Genomic DNA, 22,572 nt, shown 5'->3' with positions numbered 1-22,572 from the left:
AATATTTTGTTAGTAAATCTAGAATATGTAGATATTGAAATACAAGCTTTGACAGGCGCTAGAACCAAAAAAACGAAAAAAAGTAATCAGCTGTTTTGTTTTTTATCACCGCCAGACCGGCGTCCGTTAAATTTGGTCGGCACAGATTTGTCATAAGCTGCAACACAGAAAGTTAAACAAAAGGATGACACAAAACTATTTATTTTGAAGAATTTTTGAAATAAACTGGGTTATATACGAAAACGTTGTTTTGCAACAAAACGAATTGTTTTCAGCAAAATCAGTAAGAACCCAATCAAAAAAGGTAATGTGAAAGGAATCTTAATGTGAACACATTTTATGTCCAGATGACAGATTTACTCCAAAAATTTTAATATTTCTCTCAATGGAGAAAATTTTAACCCCCGTATTCATGAAACAATTTTAAATTTAAACAATGTTTTAAATCAAAATTTCCATACAAAATTTGATTTTAAAATGTTGTTTAAATTTAAAATTTGTTTATGAATACGGCCTTAAGTGATTAGTTTTTATAAAATGAAAAAAAATTTCTAAACGAATGAATTCGCAACATATTTTATTTTCACAAATGTCAAAAATTTATTTATTTTCTAATATATTTGTTTGGCAAAATTTTAATTATATGATTTGAAAGTAAATTTTAATTTGGCTTACCAAAAAATCTGTAAAATTTTAATTATTCGAAGAATATGGTTTGGAATTAATAAAATTCTTTTAATAAAGTCGACAACATAATTTCTATCGCTGCTTTGCTAAAATTGCAATACAAATTAAATAAAGTCTGGTAGTGTTAACAAATACAACTCAATGTTCCACTGTAACTACAACAGAGTTGTTATCGATATTAACAAAATATATGTGACACCCTGTAGATGTTTTTTGCAAGACGCTTTGTTGTGACAGAAACTGAACATTTTTGTTGCACATTTTGTTTACGCTAGAAAAAATAAATTGAAAATCTAAAGAAAATTTTTATAAATGAGTTAAAAAGAAAACAGTTTAAATAAAAATGGCTCACAGTGAAAGTTTCCAGCTAAACACCTTTCGAAGCTACGTAACAATATTGGGAGATGCTAAAGCAACCGACGACAAGAAACTTCGAGCCGCCCAAGAATTGAGTGAACATTTCGAAGTGGTAGTGCAAAGCTCATCATATCCATCATTTTTGGAACATTCCCTTAAGGCGTTTATGCATTTTCTGCAAGATGGAGAACCCCAGTTTATACAAGAATACCAGGCACATCAGGTAGGCAAACAATGCGTAATTTTCATCATTGTGAAATTAATACCACATTTTATGATGATTATTCTTAATTTTTTACTTGTTTCTTAAGGTGCGAAAATTAATTTTGGAAATGATACATCGACTGCCTATCAGTGAAAATTTGAGGCAACACGTAAAGTCAATAATATCGTTAATGCTAAAAATTTTACAAATCGACAATGAGGAAAATGTGCTCGTTTGTCTAAGGATTATTATAGAGTTGCATAAAAACTTTCGGCCGTCATTTAACAATGAGGTAAGTACCATTTGCCTATATTTTTAGATTAAAACTAGAATATTTTCTGTGAAAGATACAATTTTAATAAGTTGGCTACATTAAATTCTTATTTTTAGGTCCAACAGTTTTTGGCTTTGGTAAAGAAGATTTACACAGAACTGCCTAATCATATGAACAAAATATTTGAACCAGCCCAGCAAATCAGAATTAAAGATTTGAAAGAACTCAATATGGAACAGTTGCTTTCCGAAACATATGCTATTAAATCTATACATGTGGAAAATCCAACAGATTCTGTAACATTTCAAATGGTAATTCCATCTACTCTTTTTCACATACATAAATAAATAACCCACATATATATAAACAAACATCTTCTTTTAGTATAATCTATTGCCCAGAGGCATGCTATCATTAAGGGTATTGCAAGAATTACCCATCATAGTCGTTCTTATGTATCAGATTTATAAGAACGCAGTACACCAAGAAGTATCCGAATTTATACCACTAATAATGACTACAATTAATCTGCAGCCCTCGATGGTTCATAGGTATAAATAATATACATTAATTATTAACATTTCTTAATCAAACTATGTATTATTAATTGATTTTATTTTTAGAAATTCACAATATTTCAATAAAGAAATATTTATTGATTTTATGGGAGCTCAAATAAAGACGCTTTCCTTTTTAGCCTACATCGTAAGGCTATTCCAGGTGAGTTATTTTATTAAACATTTAATTATTGCATGAGAAAATTTAAATGTTGCTATGTGTCTTTCAGGAAACAATTATGACACATTCTGCTGCCGTAACAAGTGGCATTTTAAGTTTAATGCATCTGTGCCCTAAAGAGGCGGCACATTTACGAAAGGAGCTGTTAATTGCGGCTAGACATATTTTTGCCACAGACTTGAGACAAAGTAAATGCGAGCAAGACCATTTAAATGCATTTACAGTAATTGACTAATTTTATCCCCTTGTATACAATTCTAGAGTTCATACCTTCAATTGAACGTCTATTCGATGAAGACTTGTTGATTGGCAAAGGTGTTACCTTGGATTCGATACGTCCTTTGGCTTATTCAACATTGGCTGATTTGGCCCATCATGTGCGACAAAGCTTAAGTTTGGATGTGTTGGAAAAAGCCATTAAATTATTTTCCAAAAACGTTCATGACGAATCATTGGCCACCGGCATACAGACAATGTCCTGTAAGCTATTGTTAAATCTTGTCGATTGTGTTCGGCATCACAGTGAGGTGGAACCGATTAAAGCTCGTAGTTTATTGACAACATTGTTGAAAGTTTTCGTTTATAAATTTCAAACAATTGCTAAAATAACGCTGCCCAGCATAACACAAAGATTGTAAGTATATATGTATATTTAATGATAGATGTTTCAAACACCTTCCCAACGACCATAGAAATTCGGAACGATAATGGGACAAAATCGGAAAAAAAAAATTTTTTTGTTTTTCCAAAAACAATTTTTTCACCAAATAAATTGTTCACTAACATTTTTTTCACGAAAATTTTTTTTTACCAAAAAATTTTTCCAAAAAATTATTTTCAATCTTTATCTTAAAGTATATTTTGATGAACGCTAAAAAAGATATAGCTCTCCTACTTGTTATTATTTAAATCTACTAAACTGTTTTTTTTTTTATAGAAAAGCCCAGACTACAGCTTCACTAACCTCACCAGCATCCACAACATCCTCATCTACCGCGGTATTGGATAATAAAGAAAATATAAACGTAAGATTTGATTGAGTCTTGAAGTAAAAATTCATTTCAAAATAAAATATTCTATATTTGTTTTTAGGACACTGCTGCAGATCCTATTTCAAAAACAAATTTGGCCGGAAACCAAATGCTGTGTTCTCTTAATATAGTGGAATATCGAAGCTTGGTGAAAACATTAGTTGGTGGAGTTAAAACAATAACATGGGGATTTCTTAGTTCAAAGGTTAGTATAGTAGTGTTAATATTTTGCAACCAAATTTCTTATTTTATTAATAAATTTTATTCGTTATTTTAATTTGAAAAGTCTCCTTCAGTCGATATTACTAAAAATAAACAAGAGAAACTCTTCCAACCGTATGAAGTTAGTATATATATTGATTTGGTTCATTGGGCTATGGAAGCTTTGGACATATATTCGATTAACACATCAACAGCTAATCAGCTAAAAACGTCCGGTATTATACCACGCACGAAAGAAGAAAAGGAGGTCCTGGAACATTTCAGTGGTATTGTAAGTATTAAAAATGAAATGGAGATAAATCAATGAATTAATTAATCTATGTTTTGGTTCTATTATTCAGTTTATTATGATGCACTCGCAAAATTTTCAAGAAGTTTTTGCCACAACTATTGATTTTATGGTTGAACGGATACACAAAAATCCCTCTCTGCAGATAGTAGCTAATTCATTTTTGGCCAACCCCACTACATCACCATTGTTTGCAACGGTGCTGGTAGAATACCTTTTGGGAAAAATGCATGAAATGGGCACAAATGTGGAGAGATCTAATCTATATTTGCGACTATTCAAGCTGGTATTTGGAAGTGTTAGCCTGTTTCCGGTAGAGAACGAACAAATGCTGAAACCCCATTTACACAATATAGTCAATCAATCAATGGAATTGGCATTAACAGCAGAGGAGCCCTACAATTACTTCCTGCTATTGCGGGCATTGTTTCGTTCGATTGGCGGTGGTTCGCACGATCTATTGTATCAGGAATTTTTGCCTTTGCTGCCAAATTTACTGGAGGGTTTAAATCGTTTACAAAGCGGTTTTCACAAACAACACATGAAAGATCTTTTCGTTGAACTATGCTTGACAGTGCCGGTGAGACTTTCATCACTTTTACCCTACTTGCCAATGTTGATGGATCCTCTTGTCTCAGCATTGAACGGCTCTGCTACGTTAGTCAGCCAGGTAAGTTGTCAAATTTGCTAACAAATTTTTCACATGAATTACACTAAAATTCACATCTGTTTTTAGGGCTTAAGAACGCTAGAACTGTGTGTGGATAATTTACAACCAGATTTCTTGTATGACCACATCCAGCCGGTTAGAGCAGCTCTTATGCAGGCTCTTTGGAAAACTCTTCGCAACCAAGACAACGCAGCACTGGTTGCCTTTCGTGTCCTGGGAAAATTTGGCGGTGGCAACCGAAAAATGATGACAGAGCCACAAAATATACAATATGCCAACAGTGAAATCCAACCTACGGCAGTAGTGACTTACTTCCAGGAGCTGGAAAGACCCATAGAGTTTCCGATCGATAAAGCGATAGAAACGGCTTTCTCTGCACTCAATTCAAATGCCACAGATTCATTTTATCGCCGCCAAAGTTGGGAAGTAATACGTTGTTTTTTGGCAGCTTCCATCAATTTAGACGACGAAAAACATACATTACAAAAGTTCTTTCTACATCCCAGCTTTCTCGACAATAACATCGTAAATATGCCAGTGAGTCAAAGTAAGATTGAAGATTTCCAGGCACGAAAAACTTTGCAAAATGCTTTGACTGGCATGTTCGTGGCATCGGCGACCAAGGATTTGAGAGATTTCGTTTTTCCAGTTATGGTGGCTGTGGTTCGTCACTACACCATGATTGCTATAGCACAACAGGCTGGACCATTTCCCTACAAGCAGTACTACTCCATCAATGGCATTGATCCGTTGGTGCTAATCGATGCCTTGGCCATATGCATGGGACACGAAGAGAAGGAATTGTGTAAACCGGGACAACTTTGTATAGGGTTGATTTTAGATACCGCTGCTAACATCCTGGGTAGTAAGGAACGAGCCTGTCGCCTGCCCTTAATGCAATATTTAGCTGAGAAGATGACGGCACTCTGTTATGAAAGACCTTGGTATGCCAAAGTTGGTGGCTGTAAGGCCATTCAGTTTTTGTACCAGCATTTCTCTATGCGTTCGCTATACCAACATCTCTTCTCTTTTGTAAAAGCATTCATGTTCGTTCTAATGGACCTTGAAGGCGAAGTGTCCAATGGTGCCATCTACATAGCGAAAACAAATTTGAGATCTTTGCTCGATCTGTGTATGGCACCGAAAGATCAAGAAAATGACGATATCAGCACCATTAAGAACAAAGCCATATACGATGTCATTCATGAACTGGTGCGGCAAGTAACAAGTCCAAATACGTTGGTACGCCAAGAATCAATGGCATCGCTTAAATATATTGCCACACTTCAGAACCGCACGGTATCAGAAGTAATGGACCCGCACAAGGAGGTGCTGGCAGATATTATACCACCAAAAAAACACTTGCTTAGACATCAGCCGGTCAATGCTCAAATTGGTTTAATGGAAGGCAACACTTTTTGCACCACTTTGGAGCCTAGGCTTTTCACCATCAATCTAACCAACAGCTATCATAAACTCTTCTTTCACGAGTTAATCACTCTGTCGGAAGCTGAGGACTCTACGCTCATGAAACTTGATTGCTACAAAAATGTCACCAACTTGGTACCCTTGCGAATTAGTGCTTTAAAGGCCTTAGCAGCTTGTCACTACATTACGGACACACAACATAAGGACAAAATTATCAACATTCTATTTAAACTAATGGAACACAAGAAGCCAGAACTTCAGGAGGCCGCTTTCAAGTGCATGAAACGATTTAATGCTGGCATACAAATCGATAAAAAGGAGATACACAACTGTATAAGACCGCTACTATTGACGCTGGGCGATCATCGCAATCTAACGTTGACGGCTACCAAACGCTTGTCCTATTTTACTCAACTATTTCCCCAAATTTTCAACGAGAAACTGAGCGAACAAATCTTACAGCTTTGCAGAAAACTTTTAGAAATTTCGATTCAAATTTGCAAGCAGGGTCAACAAGGAGGCAACTTTTTTGCTGCCATCCGGGGAAGCGAGTATGAACAGAAAGTTGTTTGCCTTATAGAAATGTTCCATCAAATTACGGCCGCCACTCCGAAATATATTGAGAATCTATGTCAACTTGTTTTGCAGACGGAAAAGAATCTAATGATTGAATCCTCTTCACCATATAGAGCACCGCTTCTTAAATTCCTTATGCGTTTTCCCAACGAGACAGTCGACTACTTCCTCTCCGATATCTATATAATTGATGATCAGTGGAATCGTTTCTTCATTCATATATTGAAGCATAAAGATGGCCAGCCATTCCACAATGTTCTCAAGACCCAGTCCTACATTAATGGTCTAATAAGGCTGATAGGTGGCGCTCAAATCGACAGTACGGTTATGTCCGATGCTCAAAAGCAAGAGGCCCAGGAACAGGCCATCAAAATAGTGTACACAGTAATGGAGAACGATGATCAGTGGATTGCCACGCAAACGGAGTTAATCAACTGCCTCAAACATTTGTGGCAATTCAACTTGAGCAATAGTTGCCAGGAGAATGTCATCAGCTACAAGTGGCACTTGGTAGGAAAGATTTTGCTTAAATACTTTTCGCTCAACACAAATGAAATCGAATTACTCTTTCAACTGTCTAGAGCTCTGTGTTTACATTTCATACCTGACTTTTATTTCCTAAGAGATTTCCTACAAAACACAGTTGCTCAAAGCTACACGGTCTATTGGAAACGCCAGGCTTTTTTCTACTTTGTTGAGAATTTCAACAACGTCTCCCTGTCGGAGGAGTTGAAAGCGAAAATTATAACATCAATTTTGGTGCCGTGTTTCGTAGCCAGTTTTGACAAGGGCGAGGGCAATAAACTAATCGGAGCACCACCAACTCCGTTCCAGGAGGACGACAGCAATATCGTATCGGTATTTATAAGTAAAGTGTTTGATCCAGACAAGCCATACGCCAACGATGATGCCGTTAGAATTGCTTTACTGCAATTTGCCTGCCTTCTGGTCGAGAGAGCCTCCCAACATATCCATGACGGCGATGCCAATAACAAGAGGCAAGGCAACAAACTACGAAGACTAATGACTTTCGCTTGGCCATGTCTCTTGAGTAAAAACTCGGTTGATCCTACGGCTCGTTATCATGGCCATTTGCTGTTGGCCCACATAATAGCTCGCCTAGCAATACACAAGAAAATTGTGTTGCAGGTCTTTCATTCACTATTGAAAGGTCATGCTTTGGAGGCTAGACCAGTGGTGCGCCAAGCATTGGACGTTTTAACACCCGCCATGCCTCTGCGCATGGAAGATGGCAATACCATGCTCACACACTGGACCAAGAAAATAATTGTCGAAGAAGGCCATTCAATGCAACAATTATTCCACATTTTACAACTAATTGTTCGCCATTACAAGGTATGTTTGTGTGTGGGTGATTGCTTAGAGTTAATTAAAATTTAAGTTTTAATTTATTTATAATTCCAATAGGTTTATTTCCCCGTAAGACATCAATTGGTAACACACTTGGTTAACTATATGCAACGCTTAGGCTTTCCTCCCAATGCCTCATTGGAGCACAAAAAACTATCGGTCGATTTGGCAGAGGTCATTATCAAGTGGGAGTTGCAGCGCATTAAAGATGACGAAAGTAAAAGCAAACTGTTAAATTCTACTATTGACGACGACTTGGATGACAAGTCCGCTATTAAAAGAACCTCCAGTGACGATTTCAATGAATCACAACGAAAGAAACTACAAACAGACAGCGTTCGTGGCAGTAGTAAGTAATTTTCCATTACAACGAGTGTTTTAATTAACGAATATGTTTTTTTTATAATTTTAGGTGCAAGTGAGGCTTCTTTGAGCACGAAAGTGGATGAAAGTTGTCGTTCTATAGGAAAAGTTCACTGTGACACAGTTTTGAATTTCCTGATAAGATTGGCCTGTCAAGTCAATGACAGCCAGCCCACTATTCTCAATTCAGGAGATAATTTATCCAGAAGGTATGTTTTTAAATAATTTCACAAGTTGTATGAATTGATATGAGTAAGTAATTAAATGTAAACCTTTCTTCAGATGCATAATCCTGCTTAGAACTGCCATGCGGCCGGATGTTTGGCCACAGCCTTTTGAGTTGAAGCTAAACTGGATGGATAAGATTTTCGCCACAATCGAGTCTCCTCATACAAATATCAATAACATTTGTACCGCCTTGGATTTCCTAACGTTTTTGACCAATATTATGAAACCAGACCAACTACTGGCCATTATTAGACCCATACAAAAGGGCCTATCTGCCTGTATTATACATCAAAACACAAAAATCGTTCGTCTTATGCACGTACTTATTTCACGCTTAATGACAATCTTTCCACCGGATTCACAGCACAAAAACGATGAGCTTGAGATATTGTATAGTGCTATTAGCAAAATGATTGTGGACAATTTAACACTGTACGAGAAGAGTCCGCAGCCGAATCCCTCATCGCTCTTTGGAACACTGATGATTTTAAAGGCCTGTTGTGCCAACAATCCTGAGTATATTGATCGTTTAATGGTTCTGTTTATAAGGGTACTGAATCGACTGACTAAGGAGCATATAGCACAGCAAAACAATACACAAACATCGATCAATCCGACAACGGAGAATAATCACTTGTCCTTGGAGTTGCTGATATTGTCCTTGGATATGATTAAAAATCGCATCGTTATAATGAGTGTGGAGGTGCGCAAACTTCTGATTGGTAGCATTATAGTGAATTTGATTGAAAAGAGTATGGACACTAAGATAATGAAGTGTATTATAAAGATGTTGGACGATTGGGTCCGAGTAAAGGAACAAAACTCGATGGTTCAGATACCCTCGATACGTGAGAAATCCGTTTTACTTGTGAAACTAATGCAGTACGTCGAAAAGAAGTTCTCGGATGAAAGTGAATTGCACATACAATTCTTGGAAATGATTAACTACATATACAGGGACGAGTATTTGAAGCAAACCGAATTGAGCGCTAAACTAGAAGGTGCCTTCTTAACGGGACTGAGAAGTCAGAATCCGGCAATTAGATCGAAATTCTTCGAGATTATCGATGCCTCGATGAGAAGACGTCTACACGATCGCTTATTGTACATTATATGCTCTCAAGCATGGGACTCAATTGGCACTCATTATTGGATTAAACAATGCATCGAGTTGTTGGTCTTAACCGCAAATACAATGACCCACATTCAGAATGCTAATGACATGCACAAAATTCCCAGCATTACTTCCATTATCAATATGGGCGACAACGAAGATAAAAGCCAGTTCGTTATATACACTTCGTCGCAAACCGACTGTATGGATATGCCGCATGGTGTAGACGACAAAGATGAAGAGTTTGATGTCGATGTCAACTTGGACTTTACAAACACTCAGCCGGATCAACCGGACAGTGAACGCATGCTCCCCGCAAGAAAAGTGAAAATATGCAAATTGATTCATCGGCAAATTGAGTTTTTGGAAAAAAATCGGAAAATCCGGACAGACCAATTGCTCGTGGCTACATCGCAGCTGTGTCACATGGACACCAGTTTAGCGGAGAGTGTATGGCTGTCGATATTCCCTCGCATATGGTCGATATTCAGCAGCGATCAGCAGCACACTATTGTCAAGGAAGTCATACCATTTTTGTCATCCGGCACAAATATTATACAAAAGGACTGCTCCCCCAGCGCTATAAATACGTTTGTTGAAGGTTTGACGCATTGCAATCCAAAAATCTACATTCCTCCCAACCTCTGTACGTACCTGGGAAAGGCCCATAATCTTTGGCATCGCATGACTCTTGTACTGGAGGAAATGGTGGCAAAGCAAAACGTCAATCATGCCGCTTCGTTAATGGACTTTAGCGAGAGCAGTGCACACGACAGCAATGGAAATCAAACAACCGTACACGACTCCTTGTCGCAAATGTATTCAGCTATGCATGAAGAGGACTTGTGGGCTGGTTTATGGATGAAATATGCCCAATATTCCGAAACAAATGTTGCCATTTCCTATGAACAGATGGGCTTTTTCGAAGAGGCCCAGGGCGCCTACGATTTGGCAATGTCGAAATTTAAGGAGGACTTATCGAATGGCATTTGCAACTCGCATATGAACAGTGAAATAATGCTGTGGGAACATCATTGGATACGATGTGCCAAGGAACTTAATCAATGGGACATTCTGCTCGATTATGCCCAGACTAATCGAGAGCAACATGAGGTTCTTATAATGGAGAGTGCCTGGCGTGTACCCGACTGGAGTCTCATGAAAAAAGCTTTACTTAAAATAGAACAGGCCTATTCGAAGCAGTTCGGCTACAAGGTTAATCTCTACAAGGGCTTTTTAGCCATTCTCCATCCCGAAGAAAGGCAATTAGCCAATGTCGAGAAATATGTAGAAATATCATCAGGCCTATGCATTCGCGAATGGGGCAGGCTACCGCATATTGTGTCGCACATACACCTGCAGTACTTGCAGGCTGCCCAACAAATAATCGAACTACACGAAGCCAGCCAAATACATCAGGGTCTATTGCAATCCCGAAATACGTCACTGCATGACATGAAGGCTATTGTGAAAACTTGGAGAAATCGTTTGCCGGTTATCGCTGATGATCTATCGCACTGGTCAGATATTTTCACTTGGCGACAGCATCACTATCAGATTATCACTCAGCATCTGGAGCAACAATCCGATCAAGGAAATACAATGCTCGGCGTGCATGCATCGGCACAAGCTATTATTTATTTTGGCAAAATAGCCAGAAAGCATAATCTCACTGGCGTATGTCAGGAAACTCTATCCCGCATCTACACCATACCATCCGTTCCCATTGTCGATTGTTTCCAGGTAATATTCTCCTACACACAGGAACATGCAATTGCAAGTCAACTATATAATTTTGTTTTGTTTGATTTTCAGAAAATACGACAACAGGTTAAATGTTACATTCAAACAGCCTCTTCAGCTGGCCGTAATGATCTTAATGAAGCTTTGGAGGTGATTGAGTCGACAAATCTTAAATATTTTACAGCTGAAATGAATGCTGAATTCTATGCCCTGAAGGGCTTGTTACTGGCAAAAATTGGACGTTCCGAAGAAGCAGGCAAAGCATTTAGTGCTGCTGTCCAGCTACACGATGGCCTTACCAAGGCTTGGGCCATGTGGGGTGATTTTATGGAGCAAATGTTCTTGCGCGACAAACAAATTGCGCTGGGTGTCAGTGCACTCACGTGCTATTTGCACGCCTGTCGCCACCAGAGCGAAAGCAAGACTCGAAAATACTTAGCCAAAGTATTGTGGTTCTTGTCCTACGACAACTCCAGCAACACATTAATGGGCACTCTCGAGAAGTATGTGGTTGGCGTACCTCCTTCCTACTGGCTTCCATGGATACCACAGTTGCTGTGCTGCCTAGTCCAATATGATGGAAGTGTTATTCTGAATCTGTTAAGCCATGTAAATTTCAAAATCACCTTTAACCAGACCAACTCTTTTCATTAATTAAAATTTATACATTTTTTTATAGGTGGGACGTTTATATCCGCAGGCTGTTTACTTTCCCATACGGACTCTTTATTTGACTTTGAAAATCGAGCAACGAGAAAAACACAAGACTGCTGAGCAGGCTTCTGGCAGACCTCAAAATCACGTAAGTATTAGAGATTTCCTATTCATTTCAATTAAAATGTATATTTCTAAAACATTTCAAATATTTTGCGAAATCAAAAAACAGCAAAATCTTGAAAATAATATGAACCAGGTATTCACCAATACGAGCTCATCTTCATCATCTGGACCTACATCGGTTAATCCCATTAAGGCTACTCCTCCAATGTGGCGGTGCTCTAAAGTTATGCATGTCCAAAGGGAAATACACCCCACAATACTCAGCTCACTGGAGGGTATTGTTGACCAAATGGTCTGGTTTAGAGAGAGTTGGACAGAAGAAGTATTACGACAATTAAGACAGGGTTTAATTAAATGTTACGCCATCGCATTCGAGACGAGAAGTACGGTAAGCGAGGCCACCATTACACCACACACATTGCATTTTGTGAAGAAATTGGGTTCAACATTTGGTATTGGTATTGAAAATATCCCGGGATCGGTGGCATCATCATCATCCAATTCGGCAGCATCAGAGTCATTGGCCCGCCGGGCCCAAGTTACTTTCCAAGATCCTGCTTTCCAAATGATGAAAGAACAGTTTACACGCGATTTTGATTTCACGAAACCCGACTCAATGAAACTGCACAATTTGATAACAAAACTAAAGTCCTGGATAAAGGCTTTAGAGATAAAGGTCAAAAAACTGCCGACTTCCTTCTTAATCGAAGACAAATGTAGATTTTTGTCCAACTTTAGTCAAAAAACAGCCGAGGTCGAGTTGCCGGGCGAATTCCTCATACCCTCCTCTTCTCATTATCACATTCGGATTTCTCGATTTATGCCCAGGGTGGAGATTGTACAAAAAAATAATACGGCAGCTCGACGTCTACACATACGAGGCACCAATGGTAAAATTTATCCCTATTTGGTTGTTATCGACACAGGACTAGGAGATGCCCGCCGTGAAGAAAGGGTTCTACAACTGCTGCGCATGCTTAACTACTATTTGGAAAAGCAAAAGGAGACCACACGACGTTTTCTCAATATTACCGTGCCGCGCGTTGTACCCATCTCACCACAAATGCGTTTAGCTGAAGACAATCCTGCTAGCATATCACTGTATGAAATCTACAAAAGTACGTGTGCTAAAATGGACGTGGAACATGACTTGCCAATCATGAAGTATTACGAACGATTGTCGGAGGTGCAATCACAGGGCGCTCAAATAACGCATGCAATGCTGCGCGATATATTCCAGGAGATACAAACTAAAATGGTGCCAAAGACTCTATTTAAACAGTGGGCCATTAAAACCTTTGTTTCCGCCACAGATTTTTGGCAATTCCGAAAAATGGTAAGTTCTAAAAACATATATTTAATATAATTTATATGATTATTGTTTGTTATTTTTACCTTCAACAGATGACCCTGCAAATGGCATTGGCTTTCTTGTGTGAATACGCTTTGCATTTGACACGCTTAAATACAGACATGATATACATACACCAAGACTCGGGCCTAATGAATGTCTCCTATTTTAAATTTGATATTAACGATGATAAGGAGGAATTGGATCATAGTCGTCCAGTACCCTTCCGTCTAACACCGAACATTGCTGAATTTCTAACAAATATCGGCATTTCGGGACCCTTGTCCGCTGCCATCATCGCAACAGCCCGCTGTTTTGTACACCCCAATTACAAGCTCACATCTATATTACGAACCATACTACGTGATGAAATCATTGCCCTGCACAAGAAACGCATGCGCGACAACAAACCCATCGACGCCATGGAAGATGCAACGACTGACGAAAATATCACAGAAAATATGATACGTTTAGTGAATAAGGCCGTAAATGCAATACTAAATCGTTTAACAACGATCTCGTACTTCGATAATATAGAATCGAAGAAAATTTCTATATTGCTGCAGCAGGCAACAAATCATGATAATTTATGTCGCATGGATCCCGCCTGGCATCCATGGCTCTAAACAACAACAAAAAAAATATACAACCTAATTTTAGTTTTACTTTTTATTTTTTGGAATTCAATAAATTTTCAAATCGTTTTAAACAGAAATGGAAATATTTACTTTATGTAGTATAAGAAGCTAAGCAATGCAAATTTAAAAGAAAAGAAATGAATTTACTAGATTTTTGTTGGCCAATCTAGTTGCTGAAGATTAAGCAAAAATGAGCCAAGCAAAACCGAAGGAAAACCCCTATTTCTACATTGTACGTTCGTTATACTCGCTCGCAATGATAATCGTATTGTTTGGCGTAGTAGTTTTGTTTTTTTGTTTTTTTTTTTTTAAATCGATGCATTGTTACCTCTCTAAAATTTTATTATTTCTTTTTTGTCTAGCTAGTGTTAGCTAAATTTTTCTTCACGAAAAAAAAAGCTTTTTTTCAAAAGTGATGAAACAAAACAAGTTTTGACCACCTTCACTTTAGTTTATACTCGTATATAAATATATTTAGTTTAGTAGCATAAAACAACATAACTTTTGTTTGATTGCTAAAAAGTAAAGAGTACTAACAACTACATACATATGTACATACACATGAAGGTAGTATATTTACTATTATTTACAAAAACATAGATACACTCAACACACACACAGATACACTATTTAAACACAAACACGTACAGTATGTATGCATGCATGTTTGTACATGTTTTACGTTAACACAGAAAGAAATACACATACAGTCAAGCCACATGTTGTTGAGTGAGCAGCAGTAACTTTTCAATGACAATCTTTCAATGATGGTAAATTCCCCAAAAAAATAATTATAATACGAAGAATATAAACAGAATATCGAACGCTTAATGAGTTGATTAATGTTTTCTTTGGCAGAAATGCTTTATTTGCTTGCTACTCTTGCAATTCCCCATATTAGAGTATTTACGAAATAGTCAATAGCTAAATATGGCCAAATCATTGTTGTAAGATTAATAAATTACTTTCTCTTCCGAAAAAAAAGTAAATAAGTTAGAAGAGATGTAGTAGCTCTACCTACCATATACATATTTCAATATAATTTCACAACCTTTTTTTCAGTTTCTCAATGATGTTTAGTTCATTCTGAGATGCTTTCATGAGCAGATCACCAGCATCATTGTGACATAGGCCATTCATTACATTGTTTTATGCTTAGTGTTATGCGTATTTTAAAGAATTTAACTGAGAAGAATTTTAGTAACAACTATGTGATTGTCTACACACTAATATATGTGTTAATATGGTCGGGTCTTAATATTCCTAATAGTTCAGGTCAACTGAACTTTGACATTTTTAACGATACGCTCGAAACGAGTAGTAAAAGCATTAATGAAATACTACCTCTTAAATCTCAATATACGACAAAAGGTTCTAGGCATTTACCTATTGCAGTTAGAAACAATTACCAGCACAGTAAACACAGTGTGCAAAAGAACTTATACTTTATATACTACAAGTAGGTGGTCTTTACACGATGACTTCCTCTCATATAAGTTGGCGCATTGTCTAAAAAAAAGAAACGTCCATGTCTTTTATTCATGCATTCAATATTTTTTTTTAGAAATGGTAAGGAGTTGTTAAAGAATTCTCCGGGCATCGAATCATCTTATCAGATTTACAACCACATTATTAATTCGTGTGTAAATGAAAAGATTTCATTCATTTTTCATGGCTGGACCGAAAGCTGCTATGCTACCGAATGGATACCTCTATTAATAGAACGTAAGTGTACACTTTTAAATTCAGCACAATTAATAGCCCCTGCTCAAAAACGAGCGATTTTAAAACCAGAGCGACAGTAAAACAAGTAAATCATGCGAATTCGATTTATAGAACACCAAAATGCCATATTTTAGAGTTCTCTAAATCGAATCCAAATGATTTAAGTCCTGTTTCACGATGTCGAAAGAAAAATGAAAATGAAAATTCTTTCGAATATGTAGTTTTCAAACAAATTTCGACTAATTTTTCTTTCGATATCGTGAAACAGTCCTTAACATAGAGGAAATATACATAGAGCGGAAACTAGAAAAAAACTCAATCAAAAAATTACTCAAAAAAGTTACATTTACAGTTTTTTTTTACTAAAGAATTCTCACCACTTAGGTTTTTGACAACTGGGGGGTTACTCTCTATTGCGATGCGAAAGAAAATCTCCGTTTTCGCATCGCAAACAAATGTGTTTAAAATATTTTTATTTACAAGTTTTGACATTTCATTTCGCTATTGTTTATTTTGTGGTACCAGTGTTGCTTATTTTTCAACTTATTTTGCGAAAGCGTTTGCGTAGACGATACAGAGTACTAATATTCTTATCGCATTTATCTTTCGCATCGAACTTGCTTTCGCATCGCAATACAGAGTAACCCCCCTGAGTTATGTCTTTGACAGCAGAGTTTCCGCTCTATGTATTCTATATGGTCCTTAACTATTTTTCAAATAAACAAACCTGTTTCAATGTACAAAATCGTGCGATTTGCAGAACAGGGGCGTATATATTCCAGTAAATCGATTGATTCACAAGAACGAAAAATTTACAAATTGAATTTCCCCCTTGTTCTGTAAACCGAAACCAGAAAACGTTTTCGATTTTAAAACGAATTTGGTGTTCTGTAAATCGAATCTTTATGCGATTTGCAGAAAATCAATTTGTTTTTGAAAATCGCATGGTTTTGAAATCACTCGATTTACAGACCAGAGCCTGTTAAATAAACAAAATCATTCAAGTCAAAGGTTCGTAAATCAAAATCAAATTCATTTAATTAATTCCTAGGCATAATTCCTTAGACCCCTTTTACACTAGGCAATTTAGTTGCGCAAGTCTCTTGCCCAACAACAAAACAGCATGTAAAATTTTCTTCTCCTTATCCCGACATTACCTCTGGCATCTACAAACACAAGAGACTTGCGCAACTAAATTGCCTAGTGTGAAAGGGGTCTTAGTATTTTAAACGTATTGAGAATTAATACTTTATAGAAGGAATGCCTTATTGAATCATTATAGATTTCTTTAATTCATTTTGTAAAGGAACAAAAAAAAAACATTTGTATTTAAAAAAATGTAATCATTCAAGGTTGAATAAATTAATTCCAAAGTTTGCTACCGATTCGAAACGTTGAAAAGATAACGTTAATGCTAATTTCGATTATTTCGATAACGGTATTTTGGCTTATTTCGATAACGGTAATGTAGCATTAACGGCAGTTGGTGTTATTACGGTAACGGTATTTTATTGATAACTGTAATTTTTACCTGACTTATGTTTATAATAAAATTTACAAAAATTTAAAATAAACTGACATTATATTTTAAATTCTAAAGATTTTAATAAAGGTGACATTTACACTTTGATTTAAAGTCTTGTCTTTTTTTGTTTCCCCTTTAAAACCCCTACGAAAATCCCCTTGCATTTATACGAAGCCTTTTTTCGTCAACCATGTTTGCCTTTTTTTGGCATTTAATCGTATCAGAAAAGAGCTCAAAGCAGAATATCAAAAAATGTCTTGAAAAACAGAAAACTTGCTTTTTGTTTAGACGTCACAATTTGTTAGTACAAAAAATACCCATGATTTTTAGTCATGACTTAGTCATAACTAAAGTCGGAACTAGTAAAACAGAAACTAAAAAATAGTTCATAGATAGTTGTAGATAACTAGCTTAGTTACTTCTTTGACATGTAGAGAAAACAAAATGTCGATAATATTTTGATCGATATATACTGTAATTAATTAAAACGCTTATAAAGCTATTAAAAAACTATTTTTGTTCTATAAGAAGTACATACAAAATTTATAGTTATAGTTTGTATGTACATAAATCAATTAAAAAAAGGGCATGTAAAATGAAATTTTTCAATAGAACGTAGTTGACAAAAAAAAACACATCTCTAGTTTATTTTCTTTTTGTATGGATGTATTAAAATTACATCAATCAGCTGTTTTTTTTGAATTAATTAGTTAGTTGGCATTTAGTTAAAACTTTACCCATGATTAAGTGCTAACTAATTGCGCTGAAAGTAACCAATTGTGAATAACTTAAATAGGTACTTAAAAAAGTTAACACTTGGTGATCGTTTATGAATATGCGCCATTATGTAAATGCCCCCAAACTATTATTTCATAATTTAAAATAATTTATAGAATAGGTAGGTAACGGTATTTACGATTATATAGGTAACGGTATTTTAGCGATAACGTTAATTACAGTTATATCGACAACGCTACAGTTATATCTAGAACAGTATTTGAGCTGAAAGGGTATTTTAGGGATAACGATAATTTAACGGTAACGGTAGAAAACTATGTTTAATTCCATTACTGAGTGTATGAATCACAAATGCGGGCCAAGAACGAATCAAGCCAATACCTGATACTCTGTTATAAAGTGAAACATATCCCAGAAAGAGTGTTCTGAATCGATCGAAACAAATACTAGTCGAACGGGGAACGGCCTGGACGAAACTTCCCAACTACTTCATTCTAAACATGTACTTTTTAACAAGTATTGCAACATGTGGTCGAGCGTTGTTATGATGGAATATTACGGTTTCGATAGGTACAGGTTGCTGTGACCTTCTGGTCAGGTTTAAGCAGTTCATAATAGATACACACATTTGCACCCACCAAATAAAGAAAATTACCTTAGTACCATGAATATTTGGCTTTGGTGTCGATTCGGCTGTTTGGCCGGGCTTCATATCGTTCAAACATCATTTCGGTCATGCAAAATCGTCTTTCAAGGTCAATTTCCTGCTTTTGGATGAAACTTTTTTGGGTGGCCAATCGTTGTCTTCCGTGTCAAAATCACCACTTCTGAACCGCACAAACTCATGCACGTTGAAACCCATGGAAAACATTTTTTTTTATTAATTCTTCATTTACATAACCGAGCCCTTAAGGGCCTTATATAGTTAATAAAAGCTACTAGCTATATATAATTCACCATTAGCTTTGGTAAGCAATCGGTGTGCTTCAGCGCATATGACGCTTTGTAGGCACAAAAAAATACTTTGTTGTTTACACTATAGGCCCTAATTTTGTAAATCACGTCACAAAGTGATATTTATATGGAAAGCAAAAACAAAATTTCAAAAATTTTAAAAATTTGTTTTTGTTTTATATACAAATTCTTAACAGAACAAACGCACCAAAATTCAAGCGTTGATTTGCTTTCATAATTTGAAAATTTTGTATATAAAACAAAAACAAATTTTTGAAATTTTGTTTTTGCTTTCCATATAAATATCACTTTGGTGACGTGATTTACAAAATTAGGGCCTATAATGTTCATGGTGTTCAAATAAAAGCCTTTGAATTAAGCTTAAGAATTTTAGTAGGAAATGGTTTGTTTCAACACTATTCATTTTTAATTAAGATTTTAATGAATTAAGCTCAAATTGTATTAATTTAATTAATTCAAAGCTCTGGCTTGAGTCTATAGGTCAGGGACATCAAAAGTTAGTAGTAAATATAAAAAATATCATAATAAAAGTAGTATTTTTTTTTTTTTGTTATTTTTTTGTAGGTTTAACATTTCATCGTGGTGGTTGTATTATTTGTGTCGACTACAGTTCCTGGTCTAAGAAATCCTACATAGAATTATTGCAAAAGTTCGATCCCATAAGTGAGATTTTGTATGAAGAAGTCTTGCAGTTAATTCAAATCGGCTTTAATCCAAGCAAAATTTTTATGTTTGGTTTTAGTTATGGAGGCCAAATAGCTTCAAAGATCGGACGAATGTTGAAACCTCAATACAATATAAACAAAATTGACAGTAAGTATACGATGTGTGTATTGTATAACATTCACTTAAACATAAAAAAGCAGTAAATATTTTTTTTGTCCAAAAAAATTTGAGTTCAAATATATTTGCACGATTTAGCAAATAAATTAAATTTTTTCGAAAAACTTGTGAAATATGCAAAAATTACCTGACCTGCCCAACAACTTGACATTGTATATTTAATAGATTTTTCCTTAACATGTTTTTGTAACTTACAGTTTGTGATATGGCTGGACCAGGATTTGATTTTCTCAGCTATTTGAATCATAGCGAGTCGGCGGAAAATATTCAATGTTATTACTCCAGCCTTGATAAGGGTTCGCATTTTCACAGTTGCCATCAAAATATACGACTTGGTCAGTGTGGTTACACGCAACCGGCTATACTAAGTCAACCATATTTCAGTAGCCACGGTCTGTGTGTGCATATATATATTAATGCGTTTGATTTCCCATTTTATGCATTTCAAAACTCTCCACAGTGGTGTGAAAGAGGCAAAACAATAAGGAATTTACCACATGGTTTTACAGTGGGCTATAGAGAAGGTGGCTACAAGTAAGTCATTTTAATAAATATAAATCCATCATTAAATATTAATAAAAAAATAAATAATTGCAGCGACATGACTGGTGACATATTTGTGCCCACCACTTTGAATTATCCCTATAACTTGTCCAAAAAGGAAATGATTTTATATGAGAAGTATTTAGAAGGCGCATAAATTGAAATTTCCTTACATGTTGAAATAGCATTGATTTGATTTATAATAAAGAACTACATACACAATAATATAAAAAATGTTTGTTTTTTTTTAATTTTTAGCAAAATAAGTCACCTTTTTTAGAGTTTCGTGTTCGGTTTTAAACGAAACCGACAATTATTCTTCGGTTTTTACTTTTAATTTATTTTCAGTAGAAAAATTCAAAATTTATAAATAAAAAATAAACTTTTTCATTCAATGATTCATCTAATTTCTCGAAAATATCATAAGATTTTTTTTAAATTGTATTACAATAACTGCTTCAGATGATATAGCAGGAGGCTAACTTTCGCAGGCTAGGGAAACCTGTTAATAAATAATGACACAAACTCATTTAAAAATATTGATCGTATTTCTTGACAATTAAACTTCTAATGAAAAATACAAAATAATAATGCAAAAGTTTTGTAATTATGGAGGACTTGCTCGCCCGCTGTGCTTCGCCAATCCAATTGGAAAGAAATAGTACATTAGTCTCCCTTGGTGAATTAATACTAATTCAGAATAACATGTCTCTAGTTTCATGATAATTGATTCATTGTAAAGTTGATTAGAATCAACTTTGCAATGAAACAATTGTAACGTATTATTAGAATAGAAAGCTACAATAAATACCCACATTTTGTATTCCCATTCAGCATCATGATTCTGGGCCCACTATTATAGATAAAGCTAAAGAAATGTACCACTAATGTCACATTTTGTGAATTCTAACTCTTTCAGAAGGTATATATAAGTTTGTCATTCCGCTTGTAATTTCTACATTTTTCATTTCCGACCCTATAAAGTATCAGCCCAATTATGAATAAAAATTCCCCGGGAGTTTTTTCCCTTTTCTCATTTTTCCTATTCAAATTCAATGGGAAAAAACTCCCGCGGAATTTTTATCCATCATTGGGCTGTATATACATATATTCTGGATCCTTATAGATAGCGGATTCGATTAAGCCATGTCCGTCCGTCTGTCTGTCTGTCTGTCTGTCTGTCTGTCTGTCTGTCTGTTGAAATCAATTTTCTGAAGACCCCAGATATCTTCGGGATCCAAATCTTCAATAATTCTGTCAGACATGCTTTCGAGAATTTTCCTATTTAAAATCAGCAAAATCGGTCCACAAATGGCTGAGATATGAGGAAAAACCAGGTAGATATTTCAAAGACCTTTGCAACGACGTATATAAGACCATAGTAAGTTGGACAATGGGTAAAAATCGGAAAAAATATTTTTTAAACCGTTTTTTTTCACAAAAAAAAAATTTAAAATTTAAAAAAAATATTTTTCTTTAAATTTAAAAAAAAAAATTAATATAAAAAATTTAAAACAAATCGAATAAAAAAATTTTACAAAAAATTAAAAACAACAACTTTGGAACAGAAAAATAAATTTTGTTTACCTAAAAATATTTAAAATTTGTATTTTGAAGTATAATTTGGTGAAGGGTAAGCCGAATATAGCTCTCTTACTTTTGAATAGAAGAAAATAATAAAATGTTCCTTTGTGAACGTATTTTAAAGACAAAAATAATAATTTAAACTGATTATATTTAATTTTTTAATATTTTAGGCTAAAATTGCAGCGAAAACTAGGCTGCCAATTAGCTTGTAGTATGAAATGAATTTGACTGATTGTTTTTTTTTTGCTATTGTCAAATTGTTTATTAAAACCGAATGCATATTTTCTATTCACATTTTTAGTTTTTGTATACATATATTTACAGAATATATTTATATTGTTTTATTATAAGAGAAAAATCTGTCACGTACGGTATGTCACGTCGATATTAAATTTTATTTATTGTAAAATCATTCAAAGATTGTTTTTATTTAAATATTACAGATTGTAAAGGAAAAATATTTCGTTTAGTGTAAGAAATTAAAAGAAAACATATCGCCTCTCACGATTCCAATATTTTCACATATTTCTACATGTGTTCCGTTTTATGTCACGTACGATATACACTTATT

The 22,572-nt window shown here is 35.3% G+C and overlaps 2 protein-coding genes across 2 annotated transcripts; both read left to right on the top strand.

Moving 5' to 3' along the window:
* Positions 1-959: 959 nt before the first annotated feature.
* On the top strand, positions 960-14,142 carry Nipped-A (Transcription-associated protein Nipped-A). Its single transcript, XM_065513103.1, has 19 exons — positions 960-1,267; positions 1,356-1,541; positions 1,640-1,834; positions 1,908-2,074; positions 2,147-2,243; positions 2,311-2,449; positions 2,523-2,895; positions 3,199-3,286; positions 3,354-3,497; positions 3,579-3,785; positions 3,856-4,473; positions 4,540-7,833; positions 7,906-8,197; positions 8,261-8,420; positions 8,494-11,296; positions 11,369-11,905; positions 11,976-12,098; positions 12,183-13,412; positions 13,481-14,142. The coding sequence occupies exons 1-19, from the start codon at positions 1,031-1,033 to the stop codon at positions 14,051-14,053; spliced, it is 11,463 nt and encodes a 3,820-aa protein (XP_065369175.1). The 5' UTR covers positions 960-1,030; the 3' UTR covers positions 14,054-14,142.
* Positions 14,143-15,606: 1,464 nt separating this feature from the next.
* LOC135959787 (uncharacterized) lies at positions 15,607-20,648 on the top strand. The gene is made up of 4 exons (XM_065510858.1): positions 15,607-15,790; positions 19,593-19,841; positions 20,069-20,405; positions 20,469-20,648. Exons 1-4 carry the CDS (start codon positions 15,607-15,609, stop codon positions 20,569-20,571), a joined length of 873 nt encoding a protein of 290 aa, XP_065366930.1. The 3' UTR covers positions 20,572-20,648.
* Positions 20,649-22,572: the final 1,924 nt, after the last annotated feature.

This window comes from Calliphora vicina, chromosome 5 (assembly GCF_958450345.1).
Source record: "Calliphora vicina chromosome 5, idCalVici1.1, whole genome shotgun sequence".
In the NCBI taxonomy this organism is placed as follows: Eukaryota; Metazoa; Arthropoda; class Insecta; order Diptera; family Calliphoridae; genus Calliphora; species Calliphora vicina.
This window is presented reverse-complemented; position numbering and strand designations above follow the sequence as displayed.